Raw genomic sequence first — 24,242 nt, 5'->3', positions numbered from 1 at the left:
AGAGAAAAGGATTGATATGATGAAAAATGAAGGTCAGAGAGAGTTTAAATACACCGGAATAGGAGAGAGACTTAAAATATGGCATTTATAAAAGAGATAGTGTAGTTTAGCAGCATGAAGTATTTCTTACTGAATAATTCAAGAGAGTCTCGTTCAGAACCCTAACTTAAGTGCTAATTAGCCACAGCAACATACTTACTTTCAACAAAAATATAAAATAAGATCTAATTAATGACCATTTCCAGTGGCAAAGGATGAAGTTCTCTAATTTATCTCTGAAAAAAGACACTAGAAGAGAAACAAAATGAAAGGGGAGCTTTAAAAAGAAAAAAGCATTTCAAAGGCTAGGTTCCTGTGGGCATTTCAGTGCCTAGGGCATACTGCTCTGGTTAGCCCTTGCAACTTGTCACTGCAAGAATTAGATGATTATTTCTCTTTAGGAGAAATCCCTTCTATGCCAGTAAACACAGAATAAAAAGTTGTACATTTTCTAAACTGAGGTATGCATACATTTGGACTGAGAAAGCAGCACACCAGAACCACATATTATTTTAACTAAAAAAGGGACGAAATGAGCCCGCGCAATTCTTTGAAACCGAGTTGAGAAATTCCTCCAGCAGCTGATTACACAATACTCTGCTATAACATGTTTTTCAGTTTAGTACATCAAATTATTTCACAAGTGGAAAGTAAGGGTATACAAGAGCTATTTATAGAACTTAGAAAATTTGATAACATAGAGCAGAAGGTCACTAAATCATAGATAAACGGAGAAAGGTTTCTTAATGGGAGTTATAGTGTGCTCAGTAAAATTGCTTCCACTGTTATCAGCCATATTATCTACAATACTCATTTGATTCAAATTAGAAATCCAACAGTAATACAACAAATAAGCCCTAGCTAATAAGCCATAAGATTTCAACTGAATGCTTCCATTAAACATGCATATATAACCTACCTTCAAATTAAATGGCACCTGACTCATGCATTTCATTGTTCTAAATATTGCAGTCACACCAGCAGAGTATTTTCATAATAATGCTAAAACTGTTTCATTAACTTGTGTTCTGTGCATGTTTTAAGTGATTAGTAGTACTGATCAAGGATGCAGAAGGACAGATGTTTAATTGGCAGTAAGAACACAAGAGTGAATTCTCAGTTGTCAAGTTTCAGGCAGAAGTTCAAGAGAAATACATGCCCATAGCTAAAGCTGAGTCTCATTACTGAGTTTTAAATGCCTATTTAAGACCTCCTTGATTAGTGAAGTATTGAAGCTTATTTATTCCTGCCTCAGAACCTTAGCTTACTTCTGATTTGGGTACACAGGAACAAAAAGACAGATCTGTATAAGAAGGTGGTAGTCTCTATTAAAAATTTGGAAGTCATGAGGTTGATTTACATTTGAGAGAGTCAAGGCATTATGTGTGGACTCAGCTGAAAGTAATATGTGAGCTCCTCCCTGCAAAATTTCTCAACAACAACACAATACCATAATCATGCCAAACTAGTCTGCTTGCAAGTATGCTTTTCCTTTAAAGAGACATTTGCCTTATAACTTCCAACAACCCATTAAACTTTCTAAAAATTTCATGTCAGGGATGGAACTATAGCTATTACTGCAATCTTCTTCCTGTCTTTGCTTCTTCACATTCATAGTGACACAATCGTTCTACCTTCCTTAGCATCTGTTTAAGCATTTGCATATTTTGTCATACAATGTAATCAAAATAAAGTCTCTACTTCCCTATTATTAGCCATTTCCAGTATCTTCCTTTCCAGTATTTAAGACACAAACCTCGTGAAACCAGCTGTACAGTGTCAGTGAAATTCTGTGGATCCTTATTTAGAAAGCTACCAGTTCCTATGAACATAATGTTCTGATGGTTATCTCTTTGTCTGCATAGAGCTCAGCAGTCTTGCATTCAGTAATCTTTACTTCTATAAAGTGGGGTTACATCTCTCAAAAAAGGCTGCTATGACTGTATGTCCTTTTGACATTGATATAGTAACTATACAATGTATAATGCAATGGCGCCACTGGGACACAGTTTTCTTTTATCTCAAAAAAACTAACATAAAAGTTGCTGGAAAAGTTTAAGTTTTAGAATACAGTAATTATTCAGAAAGAAGCTGAAAGACAAGTAATTTCTCACTAGTTCTTTCTTTTGCTGCTTATTGAGAGTTTTTCTTTTTAACTTACCAGGCATTATAATATTGGAAAAACCTAGTTTCCTTGTTATGGATACTCCATGGGTGAACATAGATGTATACTCTCTCCTAATTTGTTCTATGTCTCCATGAAGCAACTGAAGAGAAACTGCCAGACCTGAAAATGAAGAGAAAACCAAGGAAAAATAAGACATTCAAACAGATTATGGTGATCACCACTTCTTAAAAATTATATATAATTGCAAGGATACATGTATTCCTGAGAACTCAGAAAATTCAGAGGAAGTTCAATAATACCAAACTAACCCACCCCAAATTTTTATGTATTTGGGAAGGCTACCAACATCCAGAAATCAATAAAGACTTGAAAACAACTACCCCTGAAAAAGCATTAGCAAATTATTACTGATCTGTAATTACAATGATGCAGTGGATCAAAACTGTCTCAAATAGGGATGGACTGATGCCTTAACTGGAAAAAGAATTTTAAAGAGATCTCAACCTAGGGAAATGCCAATCAGTAATATTTGCTACCATTTCAATTTTTCACTTCCTTCAACACAATGCTGCCTTCACTGGTATGCAAGAAAAGGTGCAAACACAATGGTCCCTATCTATGGGAGAAATGTGGAAGTCTCATTACAACACATCGCTTAACCTGATACAAAGTTATGCAATATATTAATCCAAAATCTGAAGAAATGAACTCTAATAAACCAATATAGTATAATCAATATTTTTTACTTAGGCACAGTAATTTCATAATGACTGAAATTACAACTTTTTTCAATATTCATTGGATTTAATCAATCATGCTGTTTCTTATGTTTGCTACAAGACATGCAAAATGCAAGGGTGGCCATATAATCATTTTCCAGTATTTATTCCTCTAGAAACAAGGAAGAATAACTTCATCTACTATATCTCCAGTGTACAAATAAACTGCAAACAGTATACTTCATTACAGCTGAGATTAACAAAAACAACAGGCATGCCTTCTGGTTATTTCAAATATAATCACTGAGGCAAGTGTCAGGGTGATACAGCTTGTAAAGATTAATCTTCCCTGACCTCCAACATTACTACAGCATATCACGTGTCAACATACAGATCAAGGACAAGATAAGAGCAAACTCTTCATATACACTGAACAACTGGAGATAAACAGACAACTCAGAAGAGTCATAACTAACTTTAGATTAAGCTTAAGTAAATAACATGTACACACAGACTGAACAATAAGGTCATTGGTCCTTCGGGCTTTGGAAGAAATTTCCCCTACAACCATGTTACTATTTAACTGAATAAATTTACTTGAAGTTTGATGGTTCTTAAATCAGAGCTTGAAAAATCTGTACGAAGTACTGCCAGTCCAGGTTACTGCACTAAAGCAATCAGAGGTCTAATTAGCATGACAAATTTTATCTTCTTGCTCTTACCTACACTTATATTTTATTGTTTTGGCAACTCCAGAGAACATGATACTCTGAACCAGACTTGTATTCTCTTATGAAAAACAGCTCACCTACACATAACCAACCCAGTACATAAACAAATCTTACAAGGAAAAACATGCAGCAAAGCCTATTCTATTTTAAAGACTCTATTTAATGCCATGGCCATTAATTGTTTTGATACTAGGAATTTGTTCTGTGGTTATCCAGTCGACAACTTTTAGGAACTAGTGACAATTATTATTGGTGTAGAGAAGAAAACAAACCATACTGTGGCCAGCTGATAGTACAGGAGGTTGGTAAGATGTCATAGAGGCAAAATTCAGACTGTTAGAGCAGGTGAAAAGTTTTTCATTGTTAGATTGGAAGAGTTAGGCTGGGTATAGCTCACTTACAAATATGGACATTTAGCCCACCTCCAATCTTGTTTCTTTTATATTTTAAGAAATTGTTATACATACATATGTGTATTCATACCCCCATATGCCCCTATTGCACTGTTTCCTTGGAAACCTAAACAAACATTTGCCATTGCTCCAGATCACATCAACCACAACACTGTTAATCAGATATTGTACGCTGCCTGGTGTTGAGTAAAGTTATTGTGTTTTCTAAACAAAAGTTGTAGACCTCAAATCTAATTAGTACTAGAGCTTTCTTCATGTACAAATTTCACAGATTTCCTTGAGGAATTTTATTTATCTCAAAAATAAGATAAACGTCAAAAAACCCTCATCAATGGCAAAATAGTTTTAACTGGAGAAATAAGCTGCCTGGATTTGAAGTACTTGCTCATGCAACGTGAGAAAGGTATTAGAGCTCTGTATTTCACAGCATTCATTGTTAGAAAACGAAGAGTCATCTTTTTATATCCAAAAGCATCAGGAAAATCTCTCAGTGAACACACTTAAAACATGGTTTACTTATTTTACCTATAGTTTAAATACATCTTTGGAATATAAATGGTATGGATCCCCCAACTCTTCAGAATAATGAAGAACATTGGATTAAAGATAGTAAAGTAACTTTAAAATGTTATACGGTGTAAACAGTCCAGTACAATAGGAAAGAGTAAAACTAAATGAGAATGGAAACAGAGCACAGGTGTACAGGAAGGAAGTCTGAAGAACCTCTGAAAACCAAGGTTTCAAGTTAACAATCTTGCCACTGAGGATCCAGCTGCCAAATGAAAAGGGAATGAAAAGACGACAATTCCCTGTTAAGTGTTCTGATTGCTCTCTCAAAGCTCCACTAATTTTGCAGGGAAACTAGGCCCCCCTGCTTTAAGGACCTAAAATCAGAAGATGCATACTGTTACTGAGATGTGATACCCAAGCTACAGGATGGGTTGCTTGAATTCCCACTGATTTGTTACATTCAGGATCTTGTGATGGGCAAGAGGAACACACCGTATATGAAAAGCCAGAAGCTTATTTTTAGTCCTAATGAAAGTTTTAACAGTCTAATCAAAGAGTTATTATTAGTCCGTTTACAATGATACTAACACACTCCAAACAAAATACTGTTAAAATGACATATATACACACAATCTTTCAAGTATCTACCTACCCCTTGCTCACCCTTCCACTATCCCTCTGGGGTCTTAAGGTCAATGGTTTCAACCTGGGAAGGTGGGATATGGTGACTGAGTTATCAGCACCCCAAGTCCTTTGCCATGAGGAGTGGGATGTTGCCTGTTTCTTCCTGCTCTCTCTCTCGGCTTCTCTTGGAGTAATTTTTATGTTTGTTAATGTGCTTTACACCTTGTTATTTCTTCACTGGTCTGCAAGTCCGCATTACATCTTCATTCATCATATATGATGTGTTTTATACATTCCACATATCTGTTCATTGTTCTCATTGTTTCCCCTAAACCTGGTTTTATTCTGCTCTCAAGGTCACACTATTTGATGACCAGTAATTGGCTACTGGTGAGCTGTTCGTAGGTCTGGGGCCTCTAGTATCATTCCATGCCAGTACTTTCGAGACCTCAGTTATGGTCATGTCTTTACACTTTTATGTTCCATTTTAGTTTAGGGTTATGGATAGCTAACTCTACACAGAGTAACTACATGTTATAACTATCTATGAAATATAAAACATATGTACCAAAGTGGGTTACACCACACAATTATACAATGCTAAGCAAGAGCTAAAATAAAGTAGATACAATTTATTATTTTGTCATTAGTTAAATGCTTTTACAAGTCAGAACAAATCTCCAGGCAGGCTAAGACAAGTCCAGCCAGCCAGTGCCAGATAGGTTAATGAGGACTGTGTTGTCAGCTAAACACAAAGCCTGTGGCCAATTACAACCCACAGCAATCCCGTATTTATGGGTCTATAAAAATACAGTACACTTGCCAACGAAACTAGACACCCATCATGACTGAGGAACCATGCATCTAAAATAAAAATCATGGGGAAGAGGTACTTTAAAAAGATTGAATAATTCATGTTTTACAAAGGACTGAAGTTTGTATCCTTATTATAAATCAAGTTACCTGACTATCAGTTAAAGTTAACTAACATCATTTAAAACATACTGGCACATCACAGAGCAATTCAGATGCTCAGAAGGTTGCACGTTCGATTGAAGTGAAGAGGGACTCCCTCAGACATACTGCAAAACAAAGTGCAATGAAGAGGAACCGCCTAGTTGAAAGACACCACCTTCCTCACCAAAACGTAACCACAATTTTGCATGCCATAATGGTCAGAAAGTCACTGAACTCAATTTACAAGTGATTAAAGCTATCTCTATGGAAAAGAAATGAAGGGGTGGAGGGGAAAGTTTACTGTTCCTAGAAAGGAAGGCTTAATCACCAGACAGTAATGAGACTGGATCAAGGTGGAGCAGGCTTCCAAAGAATTTCATCAGCAGCCAATCCGGGAGAGATGGAGAAGATGCTCAAGGAAAAGGAATGCAATCAGAAGAATGCAGAGATATTATTTTTGTATACGGAGATAGAAAGTTAATTCATTAAAATTTCTCCTATGGAAACATGAATACTCTTTTCTGTCATATAACAAAGGTAACATCCTTTAGTTTTAATTTATTCCAGTCTGATGATATATGTCAACATCAGTTCTTTCTCATCTCGTTTCATGCACTAGCCAATAAAATTATCAGCTTTAGAAAAAATAGAGCATTCCTGATGGAACAGCTGTGCCCAGACAAAGCCAAATAGAAAACTGCAACATGCCACCACACACTGCATCTGACTGATATGATTATTACACCACCTATCAGACCTAGAATCTATCCAAAACTTCATAACTATAAATTTTCCATTTGTAAAACATTAAGAGCTAAAACGTAACAATGAAAATGATTCTCCAGTCTCTGAAGGACTGGCCCATTTTCTTTAATTAGGTACACAGTGTAGCTTTGTCCCCTCAGAAAAAATATCAATTACCTCCCTAGTGGTAATTAAAACCTCTTGTGTTAGCTATTATTCTTTATTTACTCCAGTTTTGAAAATATTACTACTAAGCTCTGTGTGGTACTGCAAACAGATCTGCTTTTATTTCTTTTGCAAGCACATGAAATTTCTCACAATTAACTTGCACCATATTTCACCACAGATTATTTTTATCATGCAGATGAAAGAATACAGAAAATTGACAAGTTGCTGAATAAGCATTCCAGATTTTTGTTAGATCTGTCATTTTACCTTAAAACAGCTTTTTTACTGCATTATTGATTTCTGCATTTAGTTATGACAAAAGACAACTGTTCATTACGCTTACAGTCCTCTTATTGGCATTTGAGCTTCTGCGGGGAGGGGAAAGCATTTATATTCAGCTTCTATCTACTGGCAGCAGAGAATCCTAGATCATATTAAGAAGAAAATGCCTAGCAGCTGCTAAGGAAGCTGACAGAAAAAAAAAAACCTCAGACAGAATGCTACTCAGCACTGTTTGTATTTTAAGAAAGGTAATAAAATAAGGCATCTGTCCAAATAAAGATGCCTAAGGGTATTAAAAGTATTCTGAAGGCATACAGGTGTTCCCATTTCTGGTATTGTTTAAAGGGTCCGAATTAGCACTGCAAAAATAAAACCAGTTGTTATTGGCAAACAAATGATTTATTGATTTAATGTGATCTGGGAAAAGAAAATCATATAAATCTTGTGCAATTTGGCCACAAATCGATGTAGTAAATCTCATAAAATTACAGTCTGGGAACAGAGACAAAATAAAGGAGAGGTAGATTCAATCCTCGCTGGCCTTGTTAAAGACTTGATTGTGATTATTTTATATTATCAAAGGAAACTCCAAACTCTCTTTTCCTCAGCTTTAAATTCTGGGGTTTAACTCAGTAAAAAAGAACGCAAGAAAAACAGCCTTTGCAAAATTTTGACAACTTTCTTGGAGCTCACAAATTAAATGAGCTCTTGTACTTAAGGCTTTTGTCAGAAATGCCCTCAAGTGTGGAAAGTCAGGGTTGTTTTTTTTTTCCTCACATGGAAAATAAACACTTAAATGGAAATGGCATTATATTATCACAAGAAAACTGGCTTGGAATTTCTTCACGGAGAGATGGTAAAGCCTCAGGTATTTCTTGCCAGAATCACCATACAATGAAGGTTAAAGGACCAGAAGGCTAAATGACTATTATAAGCATCTAGTCTAACCTCCTTATACAGACAATAAAGATCTCGGCAGTAATTTCTCCAATTCCTACCTTGGTAAGCCCATCGATGCCCTTTTCTACTAACAATATGCACAGCATGTCAATATCCATTTCCACACTACATTGTTACATGGCAAAGGTGAATCATCTTCCCAAAAGTTTTTAAAATCTTTTTTACATACTGTTTTGTTAACTAAAAAAATACACAATTTTGCAATTATAAGTGTTTTATATTGCTTCTAGTGCAAATAACAGACAAAAAGTTCCAAGGAAACACCTGTTATTTTCTCCTTCATGAAGTGCAGCTCTGCCACGCAAACAGCTTTCACACCATTGTATTAGAAATTTAGCTACTTGCGTTCCAGTTATGTGTCTTATTTCAAATAAACAGTCAACATTTAACTGGGACCTAAAGAAAGTGTTAAAAAACAAATCCCCACCAATATAAAAGCCCAGGTAGCATTTACTATGAATTTGTAAATATAACCCTTGAAGAAGCTAAAATCATGCATATATGTTCTACAATTTATCATTTGAAGTAGCCTTAAGACATTTGATTCTTTCAGTAGATAAAGGAAGTCAACAACACTATTGAATAGTAACAAGCAGAATGGATTTTTGCAAAAGGCTTATAAAAACCTCACTGCTAAGACATAATCCAACTCCAGGACAGAAATATGAGCCAGCTATTCACATTATGTAGCCTTAGGTAGAAATTACCAGGCTTAAATTGGGTGACATTTCAATCACATGCAGCAATAGTGTGGCCAACAGGAGCAGGGAAGTGATCATTCCCCTGTACTGGGCACTGGTGAGGCCGCACCTCGAGTCCTGTGTTCAGTTTTGGGCCCCTCACTACAGGAAAGACATGGAGGTGCTGGAGCGTGTCCAGAGAAGGGCAACGAAGCTGGTGAAGGGTCTGGAGCACAAGTCTTATGAGGAGCGGCTGAGGGAACTGGGGTTGTTTAGCCTGGAGAAAGAGGAGGCTGAGGGGAGACCTTATCGCTCTCTACAACTACCTGAAAGGAGGGTGTAGTGAGGTGGGGGTCGGTCTCTTCTCCCAAGTAATGAGTGATAGGACAAGAGGAAATGGCCTCAAGTTGTATCAGGGGAGGTTTAGATTGGATATTAGGAAAAGTTTCTTTACTGAAAGGGCTATCAAGCACTGGAACAGGCTGCCCAGGGAAGCGGTTGAATCACCGTCCCTGGAAGAATATTTAGAAGACGTGTAAATGTGGTGCTTAGGGACACAGTTTAGTGGTGGATTTGGCAGTGTTAGGTTTATGGTTGGACTCGATCTTAAAGGTCTTTTCCAACCTAAATGATTGTGTGATTCTATAATCGCAGTACTGAGATGAACAGCAAGTCATAACTTCTACTGGATAGAAGATGGCCCTGGCAGTATCACAACAGCACATTTTTCATTCTTCTCTAAAAACAAGTCTTTTAGCAACACCCAAGAGCACAGTATGAATTTAACTTTATTAGAGCCCTCATCTCCAGCACAGTCTACAAGTCGTGCCATATGAAGGACACTTACAGATAACTACACCAAAAAAATCTACCTTGAACTTGATTTTTAAAGTCCTTATGGTAAAACCAGAACCTTCACAGACAACACCACAAGCTGGAACTGCTGGAAAAATGTACAAAATTACAACTGACTCGTCTATAAATCTGCCACCTTTAAGGACTAATATCTTTTCCTAAAAGTACCATAATTAATATTACATGCTAGATTAGGCTACAGATTTCAAAGATTTGGTTACTCCTGAATTTGGGAAAAAGGTTTTACATTAGATTGCTGAACAATATCATCCACCCTGTAAAAAGCACTTGAAAAAGTAAAGTTCTACAAATCCTTGTCTAAAAACCCACTCTAAAACTGGCTTTCTTATACATCAAAGTTGTCATTCAGTGCCAAATGATCTTGAACATTTTATGTGCAAAATTCTCTATAAATTTAATCTTTCAGCTTTAGCATTTGTTGAGAACAAAAAGGAATGCCTTAATTCATTGTGTACTTAGTGAAGCACATATGAGCACCATTCTTATTTTAAATGTATTTCAAATAGCAGCCTTCGGTGACAACTAATTCTTAAACTCATCAAAATGGAATACACATAATCTCCTTGTCACAAAACATAACAAAGATTAAAACTGACAGATTAATAAATTGTCATAGAACTATAGTAATTAAACAAATGCACTTGCTGTTTAAATGTTAGTGATGTGTAGATACAAAATAATTTCAGAGCACCGCTGACATCTGTGAACCCTGCTGAGAAAAGACAAACACCAGAGAACTTCTCTGTGATTAATCACAGGCCCAAGAGTTACCTAAAAGTTAGGTACTTCATTCTGTTCTATCTTCTCTGTCCAGTACATGTTACCACTCCTACTCTCATCTCTCCTCATTTTCTACTAGCCATTGCTCTACTCTATTCTCCACTGTGAGCCTATGCCTCCTTTTTGTGGCTAACAACCATAGCTGCTCCCAGCGGGGAATGCACATTTTGTTACCCATCTGACATTTCTCACGCTGATTCACAGGAAGAAGCTCTCCTTGCAACAACTCCAAGCGGGGTAACGCTGTGAACTGCCAGGATAGTGTCATGCAAACATAGTCACACTACTTCTTGTAGCTAGAAAATACTGTAAGTTACCACAGCTTTGTTCCTAGAAACACTGCACTCTGTAAAAACTTATACTAAACTACCAATTCCCTGCTGTATCTGATCTCTTGTAGCTTTTCATCATAAAAAGCATGGAAAATTGATGCTCCTCAGTTATCTCACTTCACAGGGCCTCTGCAGTTTCTCCACTGCAAGGTAAACAGTGACTCTAACAGACTTCCCCCTCTGAATCAAGGAATTTGTAACCCAAAGCTTACTTTTTGTGAAATAGGAGATGAAACAGACACAGTATATGGTTCTCCACCTGCTTTTTAAAATTTCTCAGTGTTTGACAGTAACCACAGAGAAAAGATATTAGAGTGCCAAGAGGCTGTTGAATGCAGGTAAATAGGCATGGGAAGACATATACTGCCCCAAAGCACATACCAGTGTTTCTACCCCACTGCCTCCATTGCCATACATGTCTCAGAATTTGCGTTTTGTCAGATGAGTTCATGCACTGGGCTGGTCTACCTCATGCCTTTTCTGACTGAGTCTTATATGACCACTAAGCTAGACTGCAATTTAGTACCAACTGACATGTATACTGGGATAAAAAAACAACATGTGAGATAACAATAGTTCCCTAAAGCCAAGGATGTTTGCTTTATGAAACTTGCTTTGGTCTGGTTGAATTAAAATGATAGCAGTGTAATGAAATTGGCCTTTGAATGAGCAACCTCAATAAACCTCAAAAAAGTTAGATCCCACTTCAAAGTTGGTTCCTCTTTGAACTGGTGTTGGACCACATTGAGAACCCTTCCAACCCAACTTACTGTATGATTTGATTAATAACTTCCCCCCCCAAGATGACAGTTCATCCTTCCTCATGATGGGATTCTTGGCAAACATCTGTCAACAATATGGGCTTTGAGTCCTCCATGCTTCAATCAGGGCATTATGCAGTTGCCCATTTATTGGCCAGTCTCCTTTTTTTAGGCAGCATCAGCTTGGATGACCCTCTGCCTGCAGATTTTTGGACAGGTATGTGGAAACAAGTTTGAACTTATTACAGACAGTAAACTATTCATTTGAAAAACCTACTTAATTTCTTTCTTTAAAAGAGAAAGATGCACAACAGTTTGTGGCTGACGGACTTTAGACAATCTTTTACAAATCAAACCACAACCTGGATTTGTCTTAAAACCAGCCTCCCAATTCAGGTCTTGCCTCCACCGTGTTTAAAAATTCATGTTCCTGCCAACTACTAGATACAATATAGTAATTTCTGATTTTATTCTTTTTATGACCTAAACTGTATGCAAGAGGATATGATTTATGTAGGCTTTTCAAGACCTGCATTTTTATTCCCTATGCAACAACTAAAAAAATTAACACTGCTACCATATTAAAAAAGGGAAGGAAAAAAAAAAGGAAGAAATCCTGTTTGAGCCAAGAGTGGCAAAAGAAATCTCACCATTTTGAATGTGTTTCCTCTAAAGCTTAAGGCCCTCCTATCAATTAATGTTAATGTATAATTAAGTGTTTCCAGTGGAATTGCAGTGTAAGTTTGGCATTGCTACCACACTGCATTCAGTAAACGTGCAATTAGGTTACATCACTTTTATCTAGTTCATCAGAGCATTCCAAGATAATGGCACAGGAAAAGACCTTCCCACTACATTTGTTATTTTTTGTGGAATCCACATGAGAGTCCAAAGTTACAAAGCAGCTAGATACGTTTATAAGTTCTTACAGCAGTAATTTAATCTCTACAGGATTTGAAAGGATTTTCACCTCCTTTGCTGTAACAACTGAAAAGCATGTGTATCCTTGTCTCAGCTTTCAAGAATTACTGCATCAGGCACGTGCAGCTTTTTAAGACTTGTTATAAGGAAATCTAAATCGGCATTTACACAGGAGATTACACATGAGAATGTCAGGAACCTGAATTAAAAAGCGGAGCAAAAAGGAATGTCTTGCATCCCCGTAAGACTAAGCTATCCAGTCTTTCTTCTCAAAGGAGAGAAAGTGAGGAAAGAGGAAGTTGTAGAGCATTTTTCATCAATTTTTGAATATGCTTTTTATAAGATAACTCATTGCAGAGAATATTGACATGTAACATGAGACCAAGGTTTAAATCTCTCCTCTATAGGATTTGCTAAGAGGACATGAATACAGATCACACTTAAGAACATCATGCACTACTCAGCAGGCTTTAAAGCCACTTTCACTTTCCCTATGGTATAACGAATATTATCTGATTGTATACAAAGTTGAATAGTTGCTGCAGGGAAGTCTGAGAAGCCAAGTGATTAGCGTGCTCCTCTGGGACATGAGACAGACTGAAAATCCTTTTCCAAATCCGCCTCTGAAACAAGACATTTTCTGTCTTTGAAGAATGTCTCAAACACTGGAGAAAATTTCTGCTGTAAAACCAGTGAGTGTTTATACATTCCCTGACATAGCACGGGCATGAGAGTCACAGCAATCATCTCCAGCATTTTTTTAAAGCCTACTGCCCAAGCAGCTAAATCTAGCTCACCCGTATACTGACAGTGCAAGTGTCCTGGGTACATCCAACTACCCACCTGTTCTCAACTTCAAATAGTGATGGAAATGAAAGTTACCTCAGCTTTAGGTACCTACAGGAAGATCTCCTGCCTAAGAAGGTACTTTGAAGATGCTGATGGCATTTACAATAAGAACCATCACTGTTTAACTGTGTAGCTTGCTCACAGCCGTAAGTGGGTAATTTTTGTGGACAAGAACCCTCTACCTTCAGAGCCCAAAGGACTGTTCCAATCACCAGACATAAAGCACTGCTCCAATTACTAGACATTCCTTCCATCGTCATGTGCTGTATTAAAAAAAAATACATTTTAACTTTTGAAAGTCTAAAGAACTAGGGAAAAAAGAAAAATAGTGTTATAATCAAGAATACAAAGTTGCAACATGATAAATTCTTACTAAAAATCAGAAGAAGGAAGAAAACCATGATGCTGCATAAGTACATACAACTGGAGTACCATTCTCTGATTTTTATTTATTTATTTTTGGTATAGAACCATATTTAGTGACAACCAGATTTGGCCTCGTCCTCTTGCCCCTTGTCCTAAAACGCACTTCAAAACATTTTAAAAATCAACAGGTTCACTCATGGCACAGTAATTCTGTGGGCAAATGAAGCAGCTATTATATGATCAATAACAGTTTACAAGGCACTTTGTGCATTAGTGCCTGCTTTAATAAAGAGAAAAGCAGCCCACATCCAATACTATTTGTTTATTGTAGTCCCAAGAAAGGTCCAGAGTGTAGTTTCACAGTCACAACCAAAGAATAAGATCTGCAACTATGACCCACGTTGCAAACCGTTCAAAGAGATTTTGACATTTGACAGAAGCCCAAGCTTTGATATGAAAACAATGACTTTGGCTAGGCTTCACTATCTAAAATATATCATAAGGCAATAAGCAATGATTTTATAAGGTTTGAGAGAAGCCAGTAACTGTCTTCTGTATCTGTAGTAGGCATTTCACTGATCTCTGGCCCTACAGATAGAGAAATAGAAATGTGTTATTTTCCTTGTAAGACTGATGTAATTAGGTGTGATGTCTATGCAGGAATATTCATTTTTCCACAGGTTTTTGCATTATAAAACAAAGACACTAGCTTCTAATGCTAAGAAAAAATATTATAGGAAAAATAGTTTTTATAGCCAGCTCCACTCCAGATATTACTGAAACCTGGTTTGTTTAATAATTACAAAATCATCTAGATCTAATAGTACTTATTCTACAAATACTACAAACTCAACATAAGAAATAACAACACTACTAAATGCAGCAAGGGCTGTACAATTTGCCCTTTGCATTAACAGTTTGGTCTCCTACAGCAGGCAACCAGGTGTTTTCCAGTAAGCTGATACCTGACACCAGCTGCAAATACTAGTGGTGAACAGTAATTTGATCCACTACCTGCTACTCTAGTCTCTGTTAGGCTGGAAATTCATGCAGAAAACACATTCCAGTTCCCACTCCAGCAAATGACGCTAAATTATCCATGAGACTGAGTCCTTCCATTCTGCATCCACTGAGAAAAGGAAAGGGGATGAACATCTGTGCCCTGCTCCTTTCTGGGATGTATTAAGAAGTGACAGTCATTTGCCTTTATTTGATCTTTTTTAGACACAAGCTGAGAATCAAATGCAAGAGGATTCTGTACTTAAGAACTGTCATGAGTTGTAGTAGTAAAAGCACTTTTTTGGGGAGTAGGGGTTTGAATGCTAAATACAAATGCCATAGTCTGGCAATATGGGTTTTACATGCAAGACACTGAAAGTACATTATAAGTTCCTTTTTAGTTTTCCCCAGAAAGCTGGAATAAATTTTTTTTTTTTCCTGAAGAATATTATGAATTATCCAATAAACTATTTCAGCACTGGGAGAAAACATTTGTGGAAACTGAAGACTTTGTGTGAGAATCTCCTGAGCTGAAAGAAACTATACAGGACAGAATCTGAAGAGGGAACAAACCTAGAGGATAGACAACAGCCTGAAGCATCTTTGCTGTTGTTTGTTTACTGTGTTTCCTTTCTTAAGTCTTTTTAACATGATTTGAAAAGAGCAAGTGCAATATAAACCAAAAATTCAAGTTTCTCTACATTTGGCTTATATCTACAACAGTTCCTAAGGGAGAGAAAAGACCTGTGTCTCTTGTAATGCAAGATTTTCTCCTTTTTTGACAACTATAAGGTGGCAGACAAGGCTAATGATGCTTCAGAACCTGCCATTCAATACTATTGCAGAAAAAGACAGCAAAGAAATAAAAAGTAGTGTAACAACAATATTTTCCATGAGGTGTCAGCAGAAGTATCTGAACATATTGCTAAAGCCTTGTAAGTGCTTTTTCAGGCTGCTAAACAGTCACAGAGGAACAAATTTCACATGTGTGATGTAAATAACCTTTCCTAGTTTATCTTTCAGTTGGTCAGTACTCAAAGTGGCATTACTGCTCACTTCCTCTTTCCCTCTCCAACCTTCACATGCACTACTGGAATTCTGTGCTGATCTTCTCTTTGCCTCCCTCCCCGACAGCCCTTTTCAAAATGTTACTGATCTTCAATTTGCTAGCTTTAGTTTCCAGCCCCCTGTAACCTGGAAAAAAAAAAATCATGTCCCACATGTCTTTTATGTTCAATATTCATATAATTAAGAGTATTCAAATTTATCCAATGTCTCCAAGGACAACTGGATATTTAACTGTGAACTCTTATTTCATGAGAACAAAACAGGATAAGCAATGTATCACAGAGTAAGCAGGTATTGCATGGACAGTCAGAATGACCAAGAGTAACTTCTGTTTTTCATGCATATGATTAACATATTTAAGAAGCCCAACGTTATACTAAGTAATGTGCTCTTGTATTTTCACTACATGATTTTTTTTATTTATTGTACAATAAGACACATGATATTCTAAACCTTAAATATATGTATATATGTGGCTAGAATCTATATGAGAAAATAATAGGATTAGAAATGATTAAATATGTAACTTCAGTCTTGATAAATAACATGAGCTTTTATGTGCTTCTTGGTTATCCACTAAAGATTGTTGAACATTTTCAAGATTATCATTACACTTGAAATCAAGTTAAAGCAGCATGAAATCTACCACTTGAAAGGGATTACAGTAATAGTAAAACCTGGAAAATGAGTTTGTATGAGATTCTTCTATAGTCATATTTCAAATAATTAACATTTCACAGGGACAAAACAATATTTTGAACACAAGGACAACAGACTCATAAGCTTACATTCCAGGTTTCATTTCAAGTTTGACCGTGTATGTCCCGGGATGACAGCATTCAGAAAAAGTTACCAAGTTGATATTAAAAAAACAAACAAAAAAAAAGCAAATTCAGCATCTTCTATGGGTCAAACCACAATCTCACAATAACAAAGGTCAGTTGTCTCCCATTTTTTAAGTCTCACACCCACATTTATTTTGATGACAGAGTAACATATAGCTGACTGTGGAGTACTATTGGCAAGTTCTTAAGTACCAACTCTTCATCTTGGCTCAGCTGAAATGCGGAGTTACCAGTAGAAACGCAGATCACACTGGTAGCTCCCAGTTCATTTTTTTCTGAAGTTTAATACACAATGGCAATGGCAAATTTTATATTCCTGATGAAAATGTGAAGCAGAAATGTCAAGCAACATGGATCAATAATTTGAGCAGCCCCACATGTGAACAGAACTCCATGGCAAACTGTAGCTCCTCAGCACAGAATAAAAGTTTATATTACTTGGTTCCTAGAAAAAAATTCAGAGACTTTTTTTCTTAAATGTGCACATGAATGGCAGTATCATACATTTTCATCTAATATGAGTATTTTTCTCTATGTGAAAGAATTCTTTCATAGACCTTAGTCCTTCTAAAACAAAACCACTTCAATTGCAAACTAAGAAAACCCTAAGAATGCAAATAGAAATGTGGCAACTTACTCACCTGCATTGGAGCCTGTCAAGTTGTAACGTGCATTCAGCTTTTTAATGATATTTTCATGGATCTGATACCAGTCACTCTCTGTGTTGCACCTAGAAAAATGATAACTTTCTTAACTCTGAAATAGGAACACAAGTTTTTCAGACTGGCTTCACCATATATCTCTAAACAAATCCTGGTTTGTTCACGAAACTAATAATGCAATAGGAGCTAATGAAGTCCCATGAAACTGCCCATCTCAATGGAAAGGGTAAGAGTGCTCTTACCATTTGAGAAAGGCACCATGGAAATAACTGCTTGGTGTGGCAAAGGGTGGGAGAAAGATATAAGCAATTATGCTCAGGAACTCAGCCGTGACCAAGTTCATCATCAGTATAGATCTATCCTTCAGCACTAAACCACACAGAAATCTATCTTGTGACACTCAAGAAGAGACACATGACTCAGAGCCAGTCTTAGAAGACAGAAAAATCTGTGCTGTATGCTTCAAAGTTATTTAAAACAGGATGTGATCTTCAGGAGGTAGTCAGTGAAAGAACAAATTTAGAAAACAGTTGCTTTTCCATAAGGAAAAACTGACCACGTTCTAATAATCACTTTCCATGGTTTAGACTGGAGTTAGTCTTAGCATCAAATCTGATTTTGAGCAATGTTTCTTCTTCCATCGCTTTTGTTATTTTAAAACAAATAGGCAAGATTAAAAAAACCAAAACAACAGAATAGGCAGACAAATCTAACAATTTGTTAACCAACAGCAAACACTTATTTAACATCCTGGGAGTCTAAATAAGAGCCAGCCCACATGTCCACTGTCACACTAAATTGTTTTTCTGCAGCACTGATTCCAGCATCTCTAATTCAGCACAGAGGGATACAGAGGAGAGGAGAAAGGCTGCCTGAAAGACTTCCATGCCTTCAAGATTTGAGTGGTAATTTCCTCATATGCAGGACAGTATGTGTCTCATAGACCATTTATGTACTTAGAACAGACTACTCAACAAAACGATTCCTACTATAATGTCCAAGATCAGCAGGAAATTACATGCACTGTGTTGATACAGCAAGAAAATTGACCTTTCTTCCAATTACTATCAGTCAAAATCCACTATTTAATCAACCACTCATTTTAAAATCTATTTTTGATTTTTCATTCTCCAGCACTAACTGCCTTTTACACTTTTGTTATTCCCATCATCCAATTGCTTCATTTCACAAAAAGATACTCTGCCTGCTCTTTTTGTAGTTATGAAGTACTTCCACTAGCTGCCTAGGCAGCACAAGGCGTTTAAACAAGTCCTAAAAGCACTTCATATTGCCATAAAAAGAGAGCTCCAGAAACTCTTACAAGGATGTGAAAAATCCTGAAACATACACAAATATCTAAAAGGATGTAACCTTTATCTTTAATATTATCACACTTTACGAACACATCTGTAGAACTAGCCGAAATTTCCAAACTGTGACAAAAAAAAAATTAGCTACTACACTTTCTGGAACAGAAAGGAGCTACAGCTATTTACTTGCACTGCATTTAACACCACTGCTTCTGATGCAAACTGACTCAAAGATACTTCTACAAATTAATAAAAAAGCATTCCTTACATGTATACTTTTAAGACGAGGTCATCCTTTGAATCTCCTGCCAGCAAATCTGCAATACTGAGCACTGCACAGCCAAAGGGCCGTCTATATTGTACGTTGCAGGCATTTTTCTTTTCTCCAGCTCCCATTCGTCCTGCCAAACAAAATACATATTTGATGCATTATCCATGGAACTGTCTCTCTTAAAACCACAGAAGGGAGGCAGAGAGCAATCCAGTTCTGTATGGTGACAGATCTGAGTGGACGATGCCAAGTGTCCTCATCGCGAATCTGGTCCATCTTCATAGTACATCAGGATAACAAATGGTACAGGAAGTCCACTAAATAAGTGGTGATCTTGAAAGGTCTCAGACCAGAGGTACTGCTCACCCTCTCATGACCTCCACTCAACAAACAACGTTTTCTGATACCCAGTGACAGCACACTCATGACACCACCCAATTAAAATTTAGAGTTTAGACATGACAGTGTTCAATGTTTGCTGTCCAGTAAGAATTATTTTACTGTGGTTGCTGCTACCCGTGATTTTTATGAGGTGTTGCGATTGAGCCATTACAATTTAGTAATCAAATGCTGCTTCTGAATAGGCAACTGGCTAGCAAGGGGATAATCGACCAGCTGCAGAAAAATCAAGTAGAGATGAAACATGGAGAGGAAAGATGACAAAGGGCAGAAGAACAATTTGTGATAAGGAAGGCGGCAGCCAAGGAAAAGAGATTTGAAGCAAAATATTTTTCCTAGCCTTTTCTATTTTTTTTAAATACAATTGATCAATATTCTCACTGTGTTCCTGGCATTTGAAACTGCCCTCTTTCTAGCCATTTTATTCAGTTGTGCACTGGCAGCTATGTATCTTTCCCACCAAGTCTTAATTTCTGACAAGAAAAGCCTATGGTTGGAGTTGCTGCAGGGCAATGCCTCCTCCAAATATTCCTATGCTTCACAGCAGCTAGAAGAGTAATTGTTCCTTTTCACACCATGCAGCATATAAATCTTATTTTAACTTTTTAATATTTCAGTGGTTCATTTATAAACTTGACTGAGAATATATTTGAAAACTATACAATAGGAAAAATTCTACTCCTTATGCTTCTTTAAAACATTTATTCTTACCAAATATACTTACATCAGAGTTTACCATATCTTTTCCAAATCCTTGCCAATAAAACCAAACCACAATATTTTGATATTCTGATGAAACACTAAAACAGCATGAAAATGCAAGGCAAAATTATTCCTCAAAGCTGTAAAATAGTGTTTACTTTGTAAGAAGTTGTTTCTGAACTCAGCACAAGTTAGAGCGACTATATTTCAAACCAAAATATCTTTCAAAAATAGGATGAAAAGTTATATTTAGTACTGCACTGATGCAACTACAGAGACAGTTTACAAAGAAAACAATATATCTAAGAGGTCAGAAGCAGACCTGAAGATTATTGTTTCACATCAGTACAGCCCAGAGGATAACTTCTTAAAATAAATACCTAACACAAACATACACTTCTCTTCCACTTTGTTCTAGAGGACTCAATATCTGTCTATAGCATCAGGGACTAAAATTATTATGAGATTTTCTCCACTTCCTTCCCTCTCCCCCTTTTTAAAGGGGTCAGGGAGAAGACAAAATTCATCTGAACAATTTCAGATATACATCAGATATTATATACTAATTAAGTACATTGAATTTCAAGGCAAGTCTTTCTGCGAACAAAGGATGCTTGAAATTACTCTCTTTGGAACAAGAATGGACTCCCCAATGACAGCTCCATCATTTCATATGTTCATATTTGACACTTTCATTTTGTTTTGTGATAGTAAGAAAATATCCTGCGTCTAAACTCAGTTAGCAGTACACTTGAAAAATAACACAAAATAATGCTGAGAAATCCAAAGCAATTCTTCCATCAAAAACCAGGCTTTTTTTTCTCCAAAAATTTATTCAAAGACCTAGCTAATCTAACAAATCCCAAAGCTGACCCCAGGCAGTTTTCTTTTATTTACTGTCATATGTCTAACAAATGTAAGATTTCTACTCACAGATAATTATACCTACCTATTCGGATAATGTGCACAGTGATATAGATGTCCTTCCTGAGTTCACTGCTACCCAAATCCTGCACAAGATCAGAACCTCATTATTTCTGACTCCTGATTAAAATGTGACATTTAAAGAGATCTTTACGCACTGCTTTCACTGCCAGTGAAAGTGATAAATGAACAGTGAGTTCATTTATACAGCATTAACAAATTATCCCTTTAACACTTTAAATTGGCGGTCATGCATGCAAAATGTCCTGAAATATCACGGGCTAGAATATGCTGTAATGCAGCAAAATCAGTGGGAGGACACAGGAGACTCGTTGTGTGCCTTGAACAGCAGCGATGCATTTTGCATCTAATATTCTGAAAGTACAGAGTGTGCTGCACAAACAATGCTTTGGTTGTAAAAAGCACAAGGAAGAAAACTAACTGGTCTTTGTTGCACGGAGAAAGACTGGTACGTATGCCCACGTGGAAGTTTAGATGAGTGTCCACGTATTGCCAGAAAATATTGAAGTTGGGAGTTCAGCAATACACTTCAACCAGCCCTTAGAGTTGATGTTCATAACAAAGTAAAAGCTTAGGCAGCAGTTCTGAGTCAACCACAGAATTACAATTTAATCCAACTTCTATTTTCAATACCCAGTACAACAAAGACTGAGAATAGGAAGAACTCACCACAAAGAGAGAACAGTGTCTTTCAGGCTTTTCTGGACATTTTGGCAAACCATTTCTATTCAGTCTTAAAAAAAATCTTTCACTGTAAGAAAACAAATATGACAGATATGTTGAATAACACTACAGCAAAGTAGATCTCATTTTCATCTTATTTCCAGATGCAACCTTCCTTCAAGATATAAAAGAATGAAATAATTTCTTTCTAAAAGTCTCAGCTGTATCAGTAAAAACAACAGAGAGACTAGTGAAAGGTGGTGATTTACTTAATCATCTAAAAAAATTACAAAAAAATCAATACAAAATAGAAGACTGATTGTCATTTGGAAGAATGATATTGTATACGTAGTAAACAGAAAAACACAAGCAATAAAACCCATTTATCCTAGAACTGAAATTAGATGTGTAGTATGTTGGTATTGATTCTTGCTAAACAAATGTCAACATTGCCATGCTTGTATTCAACCAATATCCTTCTTCATAGAAAGGAAGATGATCCTAGGGGGTATTTTTCCTACTTAACTGTATCAAAATCTCTCACTAGACTACACTGATTTTAGCAGTTTTGTAAGAGTTTTGGAAGTTCCAGCAGGGCAAATTTCAAATTCGGAATTCTGATTTGCAATCTGCTGTGGGATGTTAAATGCTGCAGCTGATATAAGTACTATCACTAGTGAGGAGATGCAGAGAACTCTTATTTTGGAATAGAAATTACTTTTTTAAACATTCCTATTTGACAGTAGGTCCATTACGAATAATCTCTGAGCAAACTTGGCAATTCATGCATGGGAAGTTTATGGAAAAAAAACAAAACAAAACAAAAAACAACCAACACCCCACCCAACTTTCCATGCTTTGGATAATCTTCTCCAAGATACAGACTCATAGGAAATGTAACCATCATATTTCTGCAGTGAGAGATGTGGAAGATGGGAAAAGCAAGGAAGTCAGAAGTGTTACGTACGTTTCTCTTCACCCTCTCACCCCCAGCTGGCCAGACATTTCAGTCTGGATGCCCTGTAATGTTCAAATCAGAGACAAAATTTCCAAAGTGCAGCTAGGTTTTTTCTCAGCTGTATCCACCTCTTCTGCTTTTCCCAGAGGCTAAACATGGTTTACCACTGTTCTGTACCATCCACAGCTTTTCAAAATGCAGCTGGAAAATCACTAGGAATATGTTGGATAAGATCCAACTCAATAGAGACTAATTAAATCTTTATTGCACCAGCATTTGCCTTGTAGAAAACCTACATTGATCATCCACAGAATCAGTCATTCACATCGAAAGGGACCTCAAAAGGCCTCCAAGTCCAACCTCCTGCTCAAAGCAGGGTCAGCTATAAGGTCAGATTCACTTGCTCAGGGCTTTAGCCAGTCAGGTCTTGAAAACCTTCAGTTATGGAGACCACACACACTCTGGAAAACCCAGTCCAGTGTCTGACTGGTCTCAATTTTTTCTTTATATCCAGGTGGACCTTCTCTTGTTTCAATTTATATCCCTTGTCTCTCATTGTCCCACCATGCACCACTGATGTTATTGATCTTGTAGGTACAGGTAGGTGACTTAGCTCCCCTCGAAACCGCTTCTTCTCCAGCCTGAACAAGCCCCACTGCCTCAGCCTGACCTCCCAGGGCAGGAGGTCCTGCCCAGAAACAAACGTGAAGCCTTCTGCTGAACTCACTTCAGTTCTTTAATATCGGTCTTGTACTGGAGGACCCAAAACTGGCATGGTCTAGCCAATGCTGAGCAGGGGATGATCGCTTCCCTTAAGCAACTGGCTATGTTCTTGTTAACACAGCCCAGGATGCTGTTACACTCAAGAGCACATTTCTTAAGAGCTAAGTCTGGAGAATGCTTTATTTTTTTTATGTGCCAGCTATCTAGGCCAAACCTACAAACACCTAAAATTTTTATTGTCATTATTTGAAAATATTTGTGCAATCCTCAGCTATGCAGCTTTTTTATCAGACAGCATAAAAGGCAGAACCTAAGAATAGTAGAGTTGAACTCAAATACCTCAAAGTGCATGAAAATGCTATTTTCTCGGAAACATTCATGTTTTATGATACAGCCAACTTCCGCAGCTTGGGTCTCCATGGAAACTTTAAAATTCAGTTTTAAAGACTGTTTATGTGAGTATATTTTTACAGAGAAACAAGCTGGTATTTTGCTGTTGATTTAAAAATGGTTTTCAAAATAATTCTGCCCTTTCATTTAGATTTAGCTCATTTGCAATACTGGAAAATACAGTAAAAACAGTGCAGAGCTTTGTTTATAGGTCTCACACAAAGTTATTGTACATTGAACAAGAATTATTATTTAAATTGCTAAAGCTTTAGGACCGTATTATGTTGGGCACCATGCAAAACTGAATAAAAAGAAAAAAGTCTCTGTTCCAGCAGTAACAATACAGCTTCTGTGCACTGAAGCCTGCAGTGCATTGGTATGCGTCAATACAAATTCGGCCAATACAAGGTGATTCTGAATTTCACCACCTTATCTTCTGTAGAACTATTTAAAAGTAATAGGTACAT

General features: G+C 36.8%; 1 protein-coding gene across 1 annotated transcript in view; it reads right to left on the bottom strand.

Annotated features, from left to right (window-relative positions):
- Positions 1 to 24,242, bottom strand: part of DOCK4 (dedicator of cytokinesis 4) — a 248,424-nt gene that overhangs the window by 106,331 nt on the left and 117,851 nt on the right. Inside the window, exons 11-15 of the mRNA XM_010574107.1 lie at positions 21,711 to 21,792; positions 21,046 to 21,106; positions 18,993 to 19,125; positions 17,394 to 17,482; positions 2,201 to 2,326 (exon numbers count right to left, since the gene is read on the bottom strand). Coding sequence (XP_010572409.1) covers positions 2,201 to 2,326; positions 17,394 to 17,482; positions 18,993 to 19,125; positions 21,046 to 21,106; positions 21,711 to 21,792 — 491 coding nt within the window. The remainder of the gene's footprint in view (positions 1 to 2,200; positions 2,327 to 17,393; positions 17,483 to 18,992; positions 19,126 to 21,045; positions 21,107 to 21,710; positions 21,793 to 24,242) is intronic.

This window comes from Haliaeetus leucocephalus, unplaced genomic scaffold (assembly GCF_000737465.1).
Source record: "Haliaeetus leucocephalus isolate CR32 unplaced genomic scaffold, Haliaeetus_leucocephalus-4.0 Scaffold406, whole genome shotgun sequence".
Taxonomy (NCBI): domain Eukaryota; kingdom Metazoa; phylum Chordata; class Aves; order Accipitriformes; family Accipitridae; genus Haliaeetus; species Haliaeetus leucocephalus.
This window is presented reverse-complemented; position numbering and strand designations above follow the sequence as displayed.